This window comes from Acartia tonsa, chromosome 11, assembly GCF_053477335.1.
Source record: "Acartia tonsa isolate MP-2025a chromosome 11, ASM5347733v1, whole genome shotgun sequence".
NCBI lineage: Eukaryota > Metazoa > Arthropoda > Copepoda > Calanoida > Acartiidae > Acartia > Acartia tonsa.
The window spans coordinates 25095447-25112912 of NC_137270.1; the positions used below are offsets into that span (position 1 = coordinate 25095447).

A 17466-nucleotide genomic window follows, 5' to 3' on the forward strand; every position below is an offset into this window, starting at 1 on the left:
TTCATATATACTTTTAGAATGAGAAAAATAATACGAATTCATTCTAAGCAAAATTGAAAAACTTTTATAAAACTAAATCGGTTTTTTTGTAGACCTCTTATTTTTTAAGTAATTTAAGTTTTTTAAAAAAATAGTTAAGTCAGTTTTAAGGTACTAAAACGCAACAAAATAAAAGAAGAAAATGGCCAGTATGAACAAAAATAGTAAGATCTTTAATTTGACACCTTACTTTTAAAATTCTGTTGAGTAATTATTGAAAAAATCTATTTTTTTAACCTCGGTTTAATAAAAACTTTAAACCTAAATATTTTCTCAAACAGACATAAAAAATATGGGTTCATATATACCTTTAGAATCAGAAAAATATTACGAATCTATTCTAAGCAAAATTGAAAAAGTTTTATAAAACTATAATAAAAAAAATAAGTTTATTTTAAGAATCATAATTTTCGGCTTTAAAGGGTTAGCTTGAATAAAACCTGAACAAAACCTAAACAAAAGACAACGCAATGTAGCAGATATTTTTTAAACACAAGAAACAATAATGTATTTTTAACTGCTTTGTTTTGAAGTTTATAAACAGACTGATGCATATTTGTTCATAATTTTTCATTCTTTACATGTTCTGTAATATCACTATATTTATTGTAGTATCTATTGTATATATTGTATGAACGTTCTCCTTTTTTTTTGGCAATTCTATTGGTTAACTTTATAGGTTAAGCTTCGCGATTCGTCAATTTTCCCGATTTGTGATTGGCTAGTTTAGTAGTTACAATTCTTAAAATAAACTTTTTATTTTTTATTACAATTTTTTAAAACTTTTTCAATTTCGCTTAGAATGGATTCGTAATATTTTTCTGATTCTAAAGGTATATATGAACCCATGTTTATGTCTGTTTGAGAAAATATTTAGGTCTAAAGTTTTTATTAAACCGAGGTTAAAAAAATAGATTTTTTCAATAATTACTCAACAGAATTTTAAAAGTAAGGTGTCACATTAAAGATCTTACTATTTTTGTTCATACTGGCCATTTTCTTCTTTTATTTTGTTGCGTTTTAGTACCTTAAAACCGACTTAATTATTTTTTTAAAAAACTTAAATTACTTAAAAAATAAGAGGTCTACAAAAAAAACCGATTGCATATCTGAATTCTATGAAAAATTTTACATCTACTACTTACTAAAAGAACCGGCTAGCTATCTTAAATAAAAAGCAAAAAAGTTGATACACCTTCTTTAGAAAATTATAAACTAAGAAAAAAGACATGCAAAGCGAAATCACATCTTGTTTTTGATGAAATACATTGAGGTTTTATGGTGTGATTTTTATATTACAAGATTATTGGAGCCAGCCAACTGCTAGCTGGCTTGGCAAAAATATGAACCAATACACCAGCCTGCCCCTTTTTATCCAGTTTGTTTTCCTATCGTGTGCTTAAAAAAGGGAGATGGGAGAAGAGGGGAGTGAAATAGAGTATGGGAGAAGGGCCGTGTATTCTCAACTCTCGTCTGCTAGATTCAAAACTAACACAACGAGTAGCAGCATTTTATGCGCTAGTACCCAAACTCAGTCAGAAACTGCTAAATTCTTGCACATTCCCTTTAAGCCAGTACCCAAAGTCTGAGACTACTAAAAATTGAATATTCGATCCATTGTCCCCTCCCTTACTCCCTGGGTTTCAATGCTCTAACTTTCTAAAAATATATTTTATTACATCTTCTAGAGTTAGTGATACTATAGGTTTTAATACTCTAGCTATCTAAAAATATACATATAATAGTTCATCCAAGAACGTCCATGGGGGGGGGGAGGGTAAAGTGGTGGTGACCCCCCAAACGAATTACGGGGAGCCATAGGCACCACCATCACCAAACAATTTGGGGGGGGGGGGAGGGGGTGAATACCCCAAACAAAATTTGGGGGAGGTAAAAAAAATATGCGGCGAGCTTCGCGCGCAATTTTACCCCCCCCCCCAAAAAAAAAAAAAAGCTTGGACGCCCTCGAGTTCATCTTCTAGAGTTACTGATACTATAGCTGGTTTCAATACTACATATGGTACATCTAGCTTTCTAAAAAAAATCATATATTTAAAAAATAACCTCTTCGCTGCTTAGTTGATTAAATTCTTCTTTTGTGATCATAGATACCATTCCTTAGATAAATAAATTTTAGTACAGAAGATACTCTATAATTCACTTTGTCTGTCCATCTGGCTGTTTGTCTGTTAGTTCGTAATTCAAAACACTTATTAGACCACTACATATCTTGCATTTAAATAACTTTGATCGTAAATCTAGAATGTTTGATCCGCTACTTATTGATACAGTCATCCTTGTTTCAGTAAGGCTCACAATAGGTTTAACCCAGCAACAATGATTTGGATTTGGATCCATAATCTATAATACAAAGTAGAATGATGTCTGTCTCTCTGTCTGTCCGTCTGACTGTCTGTCCGTCCCTTAAGATCTCGGTAACCACTGAACCGATTGGATTCTACTCTTCAGGGGATATACCTACTGGTCCTGTGGTGGTTTTAGGCTATTTTCTTGGGGGTTGGGAAACCCCCAACCCCCCCAAAAAAGGAAAATTACAACCTCCCCCCCAAAAATTTCTTTCTTTCTTTTTAAAATTAGAATTGAAATAGTGGGGTCGACTAACCCCTCCCCCCACCAAAAAAAAAATTCTTTTTTATTTCAAATCTAAAATACGAAAAATTAGGTTCATCAAATATCTTGGGGCAAAGCCCCTAGAGGCTAGGAGCGAAGCCGCTAGTGGAAATATAGTTTACCATCATTCTGTTCCTCTTTTGACCAGGGGATCAACTCAGATTTATCTTCACTGAAACATAAAAATGTATTTTTAAAAGCGAAGCTTTTCTATAATTAGGATCGGTCAGTCCGTATAGAACGGATTGCTTTTTGCGTTAATTCAGGCAGGTTTGAACTGTTCTATTGATTTCAAACTTTGCATGGTGATTCCTGTAGTAGTTAGGTACGATTTAGTAAGCGTAGCAACTCTATAATCATTACCATAACATCCATTTTAAACATTTTGATTTTTTACTTTTTCAACAACAAATTTTTAAGTGATCTAATTATCCGATTGTTCTGATTTTTGGTACATTGATTCCTGGGACATCAAAGTACAATATCATAAGCAAAGCAACTCTATAATCAAGTCCTAAAAATGTAAGTATGTCCATAAACATTATGCTGTATCAAGCATTTTTTCAACAAATTTACTTACAATGTTGCTTCGACTCTTATACATTTATATTCTGATTATTTGTCCGTTTGTCCTACCGTTTCAGTGCTTACCTTTCATGTATGTTGTCATTTCATTTAACAGTTTGAATAAAAAGGTTTAGGTATTAATTCAAGATAATTTAATGGAAAATAGCTTGCTTTTACTGAAAAGGGAAGTATACATGAAATAAAAGGACAAATATTTCCATAAGTTAACCATGAGAGGGAGAAAATAATAGGAGAGAAAAAGAAGAGAAGAATATGAAAAGGAAAATATAGATAGAAAGAGAAGAAAAAAGCAAAAAGAAAAGCCAAACAGGGTTCCATTGTATCTCAGCCCACACGAGATTCAACCCATACGATATTCAACCCACGTAATTCAGCCCACAAGGGACTCAACCTATGGAATTCAGCCCACACGGGATTCAACCCAATTTTTTCTAATATCGTTATTTCTTTTTAAAAAAAAAATTTTCGTACAGCATTTTCTAAAAACAATTTTCCAAAGAAATGATAAAATTATTTTTATAAAATAGAATCCCGTATGGGCTGAAGACCATGGGTGAACCCCATATGGGCTGAATACCATGGATTAAATTCTGTGTGGGCTGAACCCCGTGTGGACTGAATTCCAATGGGTTGAATCTCGCTGGGCTGAATTCCTTGGGTTGAATTCCTTGGGTTGAATTCCGTGTGGGCTGAATTCCAATGGAACCGCCAAACAGACACTAAAATAACACACACACTTTTTGAATGTTCCTACATCACTTACCTGATTGCATTATTAATTAGTGTTATTCTCTTTTCATATCCACCAAGTTCTGCTCCTGCCCTATAGAAAGATGCCATTTATGATTATGGTTCAGTTGTCGTCGAATATAAAAATATACAATCATTAGATTAAAACCAGTTTTTTTAGCCCATGCCTTCGGCATTTTATTTTTATTTTATATCCGCGGAAAGCTACGATGCGAAAAATAACTATTAAATAACTTGAATTTATCATGAATAAACTCAAATTTGTTAGAATTGTCTTTTTGGTTGGAATCCCTCAACTTTGTCTTGATCTATATCAAAACAGGCGTATCGAAAAAAAAAGAAACAAGGATGACAACATCCATACGTAGCGAAGCTTAAAAATTCAGGATGGATATCGGAAAACTGCAGTGTATTAAAAAATAATCATTAAACTTGATAACATAAATAATAAACATTTAAAATCACCAAACCTTAAAATTCTAGGAATCGATCTAGCACCGCAATTTATTAACAAATTTCAATGAAACTTGATGGAAATATGTACTATGTGAAATTATTCAATTCCTGAAAATTTCAGTCGTCATCTTGAATAGGAATGGAAAAAATCACAAAAATTTAAAAATCTAGGTATCGATCTAGCACTGAAATTGATAGAAAAATCTTAATAAAACTTGGTGAAAATATGTATAATGTGAACTTAATTTATCCCTCTGTCTTTAAAAAGGAGTTGAAAAAATCAGGAAAACTTGAAAATCTAGGAATCGACTTAGCACCCCAATTATTTGGCAATTTTAATAAAACTTGATTGAAATATGTAGATTGTGAACTTGTTTAATCCCTAACGAAAATACCCTTAGACGGACAGATTGACATTTTGAATTATAGAGTTGCTTTGCAACTAAAAATCTTATAAAATGTTACCTAACATAGGCAAGATTTTCTATAACCGGGTCGACGGCGTAAACTCTAAAATGGTTAAAATTTTCAGTAAGTATCCTAAATTTTAATCTTATCTTTTTGAATATCTATTCGTCTCTTGTCTATCCATCTATATATATATCTATCTATTTATCTATGAAGATTGTAAAAGCATGAAACTTTAAGTTAAAGACAAAAGAAAATAATCAAATATCTATCTATCCATAAGCGTGCAGAATCAGGGTGCCAACTTCCCCATAAAATGTTTTCCCTTTTTTATCAGAAGCCTTTTATAGTGCCTACAAAAAAGGGGAATGATTTTTTTTTAAATTAGCTGAAAAATCCCGAATTATGTCATATTGGAATAATTGACTATTCTAATATGTTAGGGATACTTTGACCAACAGTTTTAATAGTTATTTCTCGCATCGTATTATAAACGGTTTTAATCTTTTGATTGTACATTTTTATATTCGTAGAAAGCTGGATATAATACGATGCTAGACATAGTTTTTTCGTATGGATGAGAACCAGTTCCTATCCACCGGATTCGAATGAATACGAGAAAATCTATTCCCATTTTTAGAGGTACTCCAAAGATGTTCTTTTTTGCAACCTCTTAAGAAATACACTGTCACGCCAATATAAGGACATTGGGTTCGGATATTTGAAGAAATCAATTGTCGTCTTCAATTTCGGTGTTTCGGACATGTCATCTTCTTTTAAGAAATAATTCAAATATCTTTGTCCTTCTTTTGGCATTTCAACACTGGTAACTAATGTCTCTATCTATCTTTCCATCTGTCTATCTCTCTACTTATCTCATTTTTTATGTGTCTATTAATTTATCTATCTATCATGCATATACCTATGTTTAAGTTTAGCTGCCAATAAGGAATAATACCCAAGATTACTTCCAATATCTAATTAAAAATATTAAATCTTAAAACATATTCAAAACATTAATAATAGTTTAACCAGTTAGGGAGTTGAATCCATTTTTTATAGAAGCAGAAATATAATCTATGATTATGGTTTTGACCCTCTAAAAACGTAATCTACCATTCCACTTTCCCCTCTCTTGGTGATGATATCATCAACGCCGATATGATTTTTGTAAAATGGGGAGGGATTTTGTTTTTTGGATGGTTGGAGGTGTTCCACCCCCCCAAGAAAATAGCCTAACCCACCACAGGACCAGTAGGTATATTCAATGTAGAGTAGAATCCAATCAGTTCAGTGGTTGCCGAGATCTTAAGGGACAGACAGACATCATTCTACTTTGTATTATAGATGGATACAGAATAAACTTGGATATTATCACATGGGAAAAATTGTCGTAAATTTAGGTCAGTTCGTTCATCCAGTACTAGGGAAGGGGATTGGGTAAAGGGGATGGATTGGAGAGATCGTTATTTCAGCGAGCTAAAAGTTTCACTTTATTAGAGTACATGATAATCTGGTGTAAGATCCAAATCATTATAAAAAGCAACAGGATGTCTGTCTGATTGTAAGTTTGTACCGAAGGATCTCGCTAACCACTGAACCGGAATGATTCTTAACTATTTAGGGGGAGGGTGCCACCACCCTCACGCCCCTAGAAAAAAATTACCCCCCCCCCAAAAAAAAAAAATTAAGTTAATTTTTTAAAAACTAAAATTATAAATTGGGTTATCCCATTCACCCCCCCCCCCTTAAGTGCCCCTAGAGGCCGCTAGTAAAAGTAATAATAACAGATCTTGCAAATAAAAATTGTAGAGTAGCCTTGCCTCTAAAAGAAACAAACCTAACAAAGCCGCATGTGGAAAAATATGCATTACTTGAAACATCAGAAATGTGGACCAAGGCTCAAAACCAACTAAAATATTAAATAAACCTCTGATAAAGAAACAATAAAATATTGGGGTATAGTCCCTTTCGTGGCAACGCCCCTTAAGGAGCGATTCGTCGTATTTTTAAAATGGCTTTTAATAGGTTATTTTAGGTTAGGTTATATTAGGCTACGTGATTGCCCTGCAGAGTTAGGCAATTGGCCCCGCAGGGGCTAGGAATAGGAGAAAAGCTACTGTGAAAATACGAAGAATCGCCCCTTAAGGAGCATTGCCAAGAAAAGGACTATACCCTAATATTGAAAATTAAGAGATGCACAAAAAATATGAGTCTTTTAATTTTGGCAGAATTTAATCTTTTGAAATTTTTAAAAGCGAAGTTTTTCTATAATTAGGGTCGTTCTGTCCGTCCGTCAGTCCGTCCGTAACGGTTAGCTCTTTTCGTTAATTAAGTCATATTAGAATTGTCCTGGCGATTTTAAACTTTGCATGGTGATTCCTGTAGTAGTTATGTAGAATTTGGAAAGCGTAGCAACTCTATAATCGTTACCAGAATGTCTGTACGTCCATTTTAATGATGTTGATTTTTAACTTTTTTTAACAGTAAATTTTCATGTGATATAATTATTCATGATCTGATTTTTGGCTTACTGATTCCTAGGACAACAAAGTACAAAGTTATAGCGGAGCATCTTTATGATCAAGTCTTAAAAATGTAAGTATGTCCTTAAACATTATCCTGTATTATGATTATTCAGTTCTGACACTCTACAAGTGTCAATGTTTGTCCTACCGTTTCAGAGCTTCGCTTTTATTGATGTTGTAATCCTTGTTATTATTAATCTTACTTACATTCGGTATCTGCATATGTATTTGACATTGCCTAGGCAAAATAAATTTTTATTAATTGTCTCGTATGAAAAACAGTTTTCCGCGAATATGAAAATGAAAAATTAAAACTAGTTTTGTCATCCCCGACGAGGGGCCAAAGTCCCGGGCTAAAAAATCTGGTATTATTTTTTTATTTCTTTATTTTACTCATCGTGGAAAATTGTCTTTAATACGATGCTATATATGTTTTTTTTTAGTTTGAATATGAATTTCGGAAATAATTATCATTTATAAATTTTCATATGAAATATAATAAATTCTTATGAAACAAGTTTGATTACGTCTCATAGCAGCAAAATCGTTTTAATCAGCCGGATATCCGGTATCAGGATAGCTTTAATATCCGGTATCCGGCCGTATATTGAAAATGGCAGGATATGGAAAATGTCCATAAAAATTTTAAGTTACGAAACGTCAATACCAATTGGCTAACATGTAGCTAACTCGTCAAGATTAAATTTAAAAGTACCTCGTTTTTATCTTTTGAACATATCAACCAAGAGAAATCAAATATCTTGTTGTAAAGGTATGATCTAAAATAAAAAGTAAAAATTAAACTTTTGTTTGCCCTAACATCCCCAAATGAAAAATCTCAACCTGTAAAAAACCTGAAGCACCATAATTAACCATAAAAAACAAGGATGACAACATCTATAAAAGTGAAGCTCTGAAACGTCTAAGCTTATTCTTTCGAGGGGGGTAAATGAGGGGCAAATTAACATTGCAAATATTTGCAAATAACTTTTAAAATTGATTTCTGCGGATTTTCTAATTTACATGTGTGTTTTCTACAAATCTTCCCCTTTCCAAAAGTACCTTCCTTGTAAAGATTGGCTTAAAAAAAGTATATAATTTCCGGAAATGAAATGTGATTGGTTTAAGGGGGGTAGTAGTTTATTATATTTATGAAAATTTTAGGGGTATAAAATGAGGAGTTTCAAAGTTTGAAAGAGGTAAAACCCCCTTTACCCCCACCATTTGACGTCTATTATAGGATAATTATATCACATAAAAAATAATCGTCAAAACATTTAAAAATCGGCATTCAAATAGATGTAACCTGACATTCTGGCACACAGTGCCTTCGAAGGTGCTTTGACTTTAGTGTCAGAACCTAAATTGGGACATAGTGCATTTCATTACCCTAGGTAGGGTAACTTCATTTCACTTTTCAATAAAATCTAAAATGCAGCAGTTTTTGAGAAAATTAGATTTAAAAATTTCAAGTTAAATTTTCACCCACTAGGAGTTACCGCATAATCATGACAAGAAAAGCAAAGATTATTTATTTAAAATTTTGAACAACTTTGCTTTTATAAAGTCAGTCATAAAACCTCTCTATATATGATTTATTTAAGGCTGAATTTCCGTGACCTTAGCAAAGCAATTGATAAAAATGGCCATTAATTAACTCACTTCAGGAGTGGTTTTATGAAGAACTTTATAAAAGCAAAGTTGTTCAAAATTTTAAATAAATAATCTTTGCTTTTCTTGTCATGATTATGCGGTAACTCCTAGTGGGTGAAAATTGAACTTGAAATTTTCAAATTCAATTTTCTGAAAAACCGCTGCATTTTAGATTTTATTGAAAAGTGAAATGAAGTTACCTAACCTAGGGTAATGAAATGCACTATGTCCCAAATTAGGTTCTTACACAAAAGTCAAAGCACCTTCATTTGCACTGTGGGCAACGGCTATAAAGTTGTTATGCTCTAAGAACTTTTACAGGAATCCCCATGCCAAGTTTGATATCGATGCCATGATAACAGATACACGCTTGGTTTTTTATTAAATGAATAAGTTAGGGTACAATGTTTGGCACTTTTGATATAAGTAAATGATAATAACAAAGCCACAGAATACGATAATACCTTCAGAAAAATCGATGAAAATAGTTTTCATACTAAATTTTGTTTTTTTATATTTTTTCTAAAATGTCATGACAGAAGATGCAAAATGTCGTCTTAGTTTTTTGAAAGGATTAATCTTCTCTGAAATCTAAATTATCAAAATATTTTTTTTTGGTAAATGATTATACGATATATGTCAAACATTTTATCAGAAAGAAATATTTAAAATTGTGAAGTAGAAACCTGAATAATTTTTCTTGTGGAAATAGTTTTCTGCAAATGTTGATAAACATATGTCTGCTAGCATTAAGATGTTTGTACTGCCAATACACGTTGGGTTTTATTTAAAGAATTTCTTTAAAATGTTTTTTTTTTACATTGTATACCAATAACGCAATATTTGCTATCAGAAAACCCCCGACTAAGACTCGCCTACGACCCGATCTTTTAGGATTGCTTTGTAATTTACATTTTTGAAAGTCTTTCAACAGTATACACAGCAAATTCTCTCTTTTTTAACTAACTTTCCGAATAATATACCTAAAGCATTTGAATTGACAAAGGCTATGCTAATATTTTTACCATTAAAGTTTATTTAATATTCTAATAAATAGCGCAACCCTCCAAGTTTATGACTACTTTTCATGAACATATGATCTAAAGAATAAGCTCTGACGCAATGTCATATAAGGATATTATAATATTCATTAAAAAAAATTGTTATTTTTGCATATATGTTACATTTTACAGTGTTTTGTGGCTCAAAAGAAAGACAATTAAAAATTATTTCATATTATATAGTTTAAATTACATAAGATAACCTAGAAATAGTAAAAAATTCCCTTTCTTTTTTTGTCGCAAAAGAGAATTCAACAAAGATTTTCATTAAAAAACACCTTAGTGTAAAAATTAAAAAGTTTAAACATGGTCACAAAAAGATTCAATTAGTTTATTAAATGTTTCATTTTCAGCAAATGACGATTAATCTCTATTACAAAGAATAAAGTGTAAAAAGATATTCTCGTTTTAATTTTAAGCAACATAAAATGCATTTTAATACCTTTTAATGATTTATTTTTTAAAACATCATTTTATAAAATGTTATTGATTTTTAAAGTTATATATTAGAATGTTTTTAAATTTTGTTAACATTTTGTTTTAAATGTGGAAAATTGGTAATTCTAAACATTCAAAAAATGATTTTATTAAATTTTCATCACTTAAATTGCATGTTTGATGAAATTTTCAACTGATAATTCAAGAAAAATCATTTAAGTTTTATTATATTTTACTTTGAAATGTTTAAAAAATATATTATTGTCAAAAATGTGGAAGTTATAATTTCCTCAAAAAAGACCTAAAACATGCAAATTAACACGTGTAATGAGATTTTTTTCTTTCAGGTTTAATTTTAAGTAATTATTGATATTTTTTGTAAAAAGGATTTTATATAAAAAGTTTTAAAACTCGAGTTATGTAGTGGTTCTAAGAAAGGTTGCGAATTTATGCAATTTTCTTGCAAAAAAAATTTTCTAGGATTTTAAAAATAGCAAAGGGTGTTATTAGACGTACTTACAGATACAATTGCTAAGTCATTTTGGCCAAACACTAAAATAAAGTTTTGACATCTGAGGGTCTAACCGTGGATAATGATTAAATTAATGATAAGAGCTATCCGTTACAGACGGGCCTACCCTAATTATAGAAAAGCGTCAAAAATTATTATGCAATTTGATGTTAGATGTAGAGGGTGTCGTTTTTTTTTTTAATTTCTACTAAATATACACAACACATACAATGTACAAGATGCAAAGGCGTGTGTGTATATGGGGGGTATGGGCGAACAAAACAAAAAATCAAGAGATTATAATGTAGTGGCCAGACAGGTTTTAGGCTAGTAGCGCTCCTAAATGTATATTCCTTGTTTAGGATGCATACTATGTGCTAATGATGATTTTTAGTTATTGTATAGACATGTAGGATTCAGAGATCTTCAGCTTCAGACAAACTTACTACTCTATAATATAGGATATGAAACAAAATACCTGCTGCATGTTCTGATTTGGTCACCGATGGTTGGAAGATCTTCCTCTGATAATATTTATTTCTAGCATCGGATGATAAAAAGCTTTCCGTGGATATAAAATATACAATTATATAGATTAATACCAGTTTTAGCCTCGAGATGCCGAAGGCACGGACTAAAAAAATGGTTTTAATCTTATGATTGTACATTTTTATATTCGTAGAAAGCTGGATATAATACGATGCTAGCTATAGTTTTTTCTTATGGATGAGAACAAGTTCTAATCCACCGGATATCAATCGGTTTCGAATTAATTAATAGAATTAAAATTACTATAATAATAAACAAGCTTAATCCTAAAAACTTACTTTGTACAATATTTAATACAGATTGTTGGTCCTGGAATACAACAGCTAAAAAAAATTCAAAATAAATTATGAAATATGATGTTTGTGTTAATCTAAATATTATTAAGTAAGTATATTACAAAACAAGGATGACAACATCCATAAAAGTGAAGCACTGAAATGGTAGGACAAACGGACATTAACACTTGTAGATTGTGAGAACTGAATTAGCAGAATATTAATGCATCAGTACAAATAATATTGTAAGTATATTTGTTGCAAAACTGCATAAATAGATGATATACTGTTTAAGGACATACCTGCATTTTTAAGACTTGCTTATAGAGATACTTCGCTTATAACATTGTACCTTGTTGTAATAGGAATCAGTTTTAAAAAAATCAGAAGAATCGGATGATTTTAACAAACTAAATTTTTTTGTCAAAAAGTCAAAAACATATTTGAAATGGAAGTACTGACATTCTTGTAATGATTATAGAGTTGCTACGCTTTCTAAATCATACCTAACTACTAAAGGAATCACCATTCAAAGTTTGAAATCAATAGGACAATCCTAACATGCCTAAATTAACGGAAAAAAGCTATCCGTTTGTGACGGACGGACTTCGCTTTTAAAAATTGTATTCTTTACAATGGGTGTAGAGGGGAAATGCAACCCCCTGATGCATAATATTGGAAAGAATTGTCTACGCCTTTTTTTCACCCCCTATAAGGTTTACATCCTTCTGATGAATTGCTGAGCACGCAACTGCATTGTCAACCATTTCTTCATATTTTTCTCTTCCTTTCAAAGGCATAGCTTTTCCTTAATTAGGGATGGTCCATACGTCCGTCCGTACTGTAGTAGTTGTGTACGATTTAGAATATTACAAGACAAAATGTCAGTATGTCCTTAAACAGTATTCTGTATTTTCGAAGTTCTGCAACAAAATTATACATAAATTATGTTAATGTTCGTCTGTCATACCGTTTCAGAGCGTTGCTTTTATGGATGTTGTCATCCATGTTTTGTTTTTCAAAGTGAAGCTTTTCTAAAATTAGGGTCGGTCCGTCCATACGTCCATTACTGTTTGCTCGTTTTGTTAATTTAAACAGGTTAGAATTTTCCTATCAAATTCAAACTTTGCTTGCTGATTCCTATAGTTTGGTACAACTTAGAATGCGCAGCAACTCTATAATCGTTACCAGAAAGTCCGTATGTCAATTTAAAACAAGTTGATTTTTAACTTTTTTGACAACAAATTTTTGAATGTTAAAAAGTTTGGAATACTGAATCCTATTACAACAAGGTACTGTGGTATTCGGCAACTCTGGGCCATGCGGAAACCAAGATATTATAGTGATGCTACGCACCCAGCTAATTCTGTTATTCTACAATTGTAAAGCCACCTGCAAATATGTGAGATAACGGTATTGATTTCATCTCTCAGTTGTCCTGCAAGTGGAGGGAGGGGTGTGACCCCTCCCTCTCCCTTCTTAAGCACCGGAACCTTCCCCTTCAACCACCAAGTTATCAGCACCACCTCAGCCCTGAGGATAAAGGTTCTAAGCCTTCCTTCACCCGATAGATTCACCACCCACACAGACTGTTGTTGTCCTAGTAATCATCAAACCTTCCCTTTTAGTACCCAGACCTACTACTCAACCCCTCTATTCTTATCTACCTATTGTGCTGTTCCATGGGCTATCCTGCCTCCCCCGGACAGGGATAGCCATCTACCTACCCATTGCAACTATCTATGTTTTACTTGTATGATTTACCTTTAACTATCTCTATTCCTAATCCATATGTATTTATATTATGTTGTACATCTTTAGTAAACCTTAGACCCTGAATAAAGGAACATCTGAATAGACTCTGTTTATTATTTAGTGATTGCTAGAGAAGCGTAGCTTCTCTATAATATAAGTGTCCACGTCTGTTCGCACTGCCGTAGTCATTTGAACTCGGGTGTCTGCCATTTAACCTAGGCGGATACCACAACTTTTGGTGACAGCTGTGTGAGATTACGGCAAACCACAAGTGTAGAGCAGATGCGCAGCTGAGGCTAAGGTACTCCCAGCAGTGAAACTGGCAAAACTGACACAAGCAACCTGAATTACCCACCCTGGATAGCAAGGTCTAACTCTGTATCCGGCAGTTGTGGAAGCGAAACCTAGCGAAAGACCACTAAGTGTGGCGGAACCCGAGCTGCAGAGAGTAGCGAAATTGGACGAGAGACTGCGGAGAGCAGCGAAACCTGACGGAGAACCGCGAAGAGCGCCGAAATCTAACGGAGGATTGAGCGCTCAAGGGCTGAAACAGGCCTGTGGACGGGCTGAAACAGGCCAAATAATTGCAAACGGCTGAAAATAGGCCAAAATTTACTGCAAAAGATAGCAGGATCCGAACCCACGGCGCTGCAGGACGGGACATTCCCTGCCGCCACCAACCGGATTCGGACCCACGGTGCTGCAGGACGGGACATTCCCTGCCGCCGACTGGCTGAAACAAGCAAAATAGCTGCGAGCTGTGAGCGAAAATACGAGTGTAGTGTACCAAGCAGAAGAAAAACTACGTTAACTCCAAGTATCCTGAGAGGCTACAGCGCAGCCACCCATTGAGAAAGACAGATATTATACCAGATTTCCAAGTACCCTGAGAGGCTACAGCGCAGCCATCCATTGAGAAAAACAGATATTATATCAGATTTTATGGAACACCACCCTGGTGTGAAAGCTAAACAATAGATTTATGGGCAGGGCTTGGTAAATAATTTGTTGTGTATTGTGATAAAGCCAAAAAATAGAACCTAGATGTAAGATAACAATGCATTGGTAAACAATCTGACCCCCAAACCTGCAACACAACAAATACACCCCCTTATCCCAACGGAAGGGGAGGGGCCCACCATAAATTGAAGCAAATACAATTGAGGTGACATAAGAATAAGCCAAGGATTAAGGGAGAAGCCCAATTACCTCACCACCCAGTCATCTCAAACCTGCAGCACCCCCCTCCCCATCTGGGGAAGGACGGCTTTACCCCGTCCCCTCACGCGCTCCCCCTTTCTCCCCACACTTGGATAAGTCCATCTACCGTGCGGAGACAGCGACCGGGAGAACGGAGCGCATTTCACCGGTTGCGCAGCGGAGCTCAGGACGCAACGAAAATTCAACGGAAAAAGGAGATAAAGCGGACCCATGAGAGAGTAGATTGAGGGATAGGTGCGCGTTTTACCTGTGTGCGCACTCTGACGGCGCGTAGGCGCGTTGCAAGAAAAGGGGATTTCACGCACACACACACACACAAGAGAGGAGCTAATCTATAGCATACAACAGAGATATTTTTTTAGAACAAAACTTGCAAGCTCCTCCCTCCCTATCTACAGTGTGATAAGGAAAACCAAATCAGTTCCTTAGACCAGCTCAGACCCTCAACCTCTTCCTAGCTCTGCCAACCCTACTTCAAAGCTGAGTGGCTAGTGAACAAAATATATGTATATATAAATACATAAGTGTTAACAACTCAATACTAAGTTGTGCAGCAACCAAGTGATAAATAGTGTTGTTTTTTTTGTGTCATGGTTGCAAGTAAGTGAATATTAACCTCACCCTACAACACTGGAGACTGATATGGAAACTTAATGAAAGTACGCCCACCCTGTGGAAATAGCCTGACTTGATGCCCCACACTGGGCAGTGGTGGTGTGTACCTTGACCATAGACCCTCATAGTTGTGAACTATATACAGAGGAAGCGTGCATTTTTTTGGAGCAAGGAGGAAAGCCAGCTAGCTCTGAGGATATTCCTATACACGTATATATATGGGAGTGTAGCCATATATAGATAGCCTACATATCCATATATCTACTAGCGGATACGCTCCTAGAGACATCTATGGACACCTAACATGTTCCCTTTTATCTCTAAGCTAAGATCCGCTGGTTATCACAGAAATTAAGAGCTATACTGGAAAGGAGAACAACTCAGGCTCAACAGTTAAACAAGCCGCTGGCACCAACAGACCAACCCCCTGCTACTTATCATGGGGACACTCCAGCCACCGAAAATCTTGAGCCAGGAGGACAGAGCCTACGGCTACGTGGACTACCACCCTAATTACACAGCTATAGTATCTATAATAGGGGTGAGCTGGCTCGAGCCTCTTTGCGGCGCGGCTACTCTACTCTGCTCCTATATCTACAAGATGAGAAATTGTCAGCCCCTAGCCCGACGTGCGGCAATAGAAGACATTCCTGATTGGGCATTAACTGTGTGCCTAGGCATACTGCTGGCACTGTGGTGGACAGAAGCCTTCATTTGGAACATAACCACCAACATCTGTACACCACCACTCTCTGCTTCTTCATACAAGGTGCTGCTTCTGTTATTACTTGGGCCTACGGTGTTGAGTACAGTGAACATAAAACACATGCAAGGTCACAGACCCCTGGTCCCTGAGGTGCCCTTGTCTGGAAGGATGACTGAACGTCCGTTGCACAGCTCCTGTACAGTTGGTGCTCAACGCACGAGAAATGGAGATACTGGACTGGGGATTGTTGAACCTGTATGTGTCCTCCCTGGAGTGTTGAACGATGCGGCTGAGCCCAATGAGAAGGTGACAAGCTTCAGAGACTTCGTAGCCAGCCCCAATATGGGCACTACCACCAGAACTGAGACTCCAAGGGGGCCCAGCCCTAGGGCCAGTACCACCTGTGTCTGGGGTGAAAAGGTCCTCCCTGGCGCTGGCCTCACCAACCTGGAGGATGGGGAGCTGTCCCAGGGGAATAGGCTCTTCACCCAGATGCCCGACGTGTACCTGGGGGTGGGGGAGCCGCCACCCAAGCCTCCCTGGGAGCCCCCAGGCATGGAACGACTGGGGACCGGCCTAAGGATGGAGAATGGTGACCTGCTGCAGTGGAAGGCCTTACCCAGCAAGGAGGGAGCAGGGTAGACCAGCAGCAGTGAGGCTGTTCCCCCACACTCCAAGACCAGATGCCTCTACTCTGTTGAACCACTGCACATGACCCAGCCAAGTCCCCCCATGCTGCTGAAGATGGAGGCCCACCAGGATGCAGAGCTCCAGCTAGGGAAGTCAATAAGAAGGCCACCCCCTGCCAAAACCAGAATCACCGCAGGGGCTCCCCACCAGCAGCTGACAGAGCCTGGCAGGGACGCAATACCAGCTGGCAACTCTGGCCTAACTCAGGTAGCTACCAACAGCCCGCTGGCAGTTCAGAACCCAGTTCAGGCTACCATCAGTATGGCATCCTCTGGGCCTTGCCGGTTCAACTGTGGGTACCTGTCCACACACTGGCCACAGATACCCCCCAGGGATCATAGCCCACCTTCCGACTGGCACCATCAACGGCCTTTGCTACCAACTACCTGGAGTAACTGGAGGCAGGATCCCTCATGTGGAGAAGCACCTGCAGAAGCTAAGGCCGAGGCTGGCCTCGCCACCCAGGAGAGGAGAGCCGCTGTTGTATGGAAGGGACCTGTGTGTATGGGGAGAAGGCTGAATGTAACCAAGGAGCCACCACAAGCAGCCCAGCACTGCCTGATCCCTAGTAGGGGAGACCCTGCTTGTCAGC

General features: G+C 36.0%; 1 protein-coding gene across 1 annotated transcript in view; it reads right to left on the minus strand.

Moving 5' to 3' along the window:
• Positions 1-17466, minus strand: part of LOC145331683 (uncharacterized) — a 31578-nt gene that overhangs the window by 8545 nt on the left and 5567 nt on the right. The window contains exons 2-11 of the mRNA XM_080176474.1: positions 11891-11935; positions 11542-11587; positions 8116-8179; positions 7608-7638; positions 6713-6784; positions 5795-5849; positions 4930-4974; positions 4022-4081; positions 2793-2842; positions 2104-2156 (exon numbers count right to left, since the gene is read on the minus strand). Coding sequence (XP_080032600.1) covers positions 2104-2156; positions 2793-2842; positions 4022-4081; positions 4930-4974; positions 5795-5849; positions 6713-6784; positions 7608-7638; positions 8116-8179; positions 11542-11587; positions 11891-11935 — 521 coding nt within the window. The remainder of the gene's footprint in view (positions 1-2103; positions 2157-2792; positions 2843-4021; positions 4082-4929; positions 4975-5794; positions 5850-6712; positions 6785-7607; positions 7639-8115; positions 8180-11541; positions 11588-11890; positions 11936-17466) is intronic.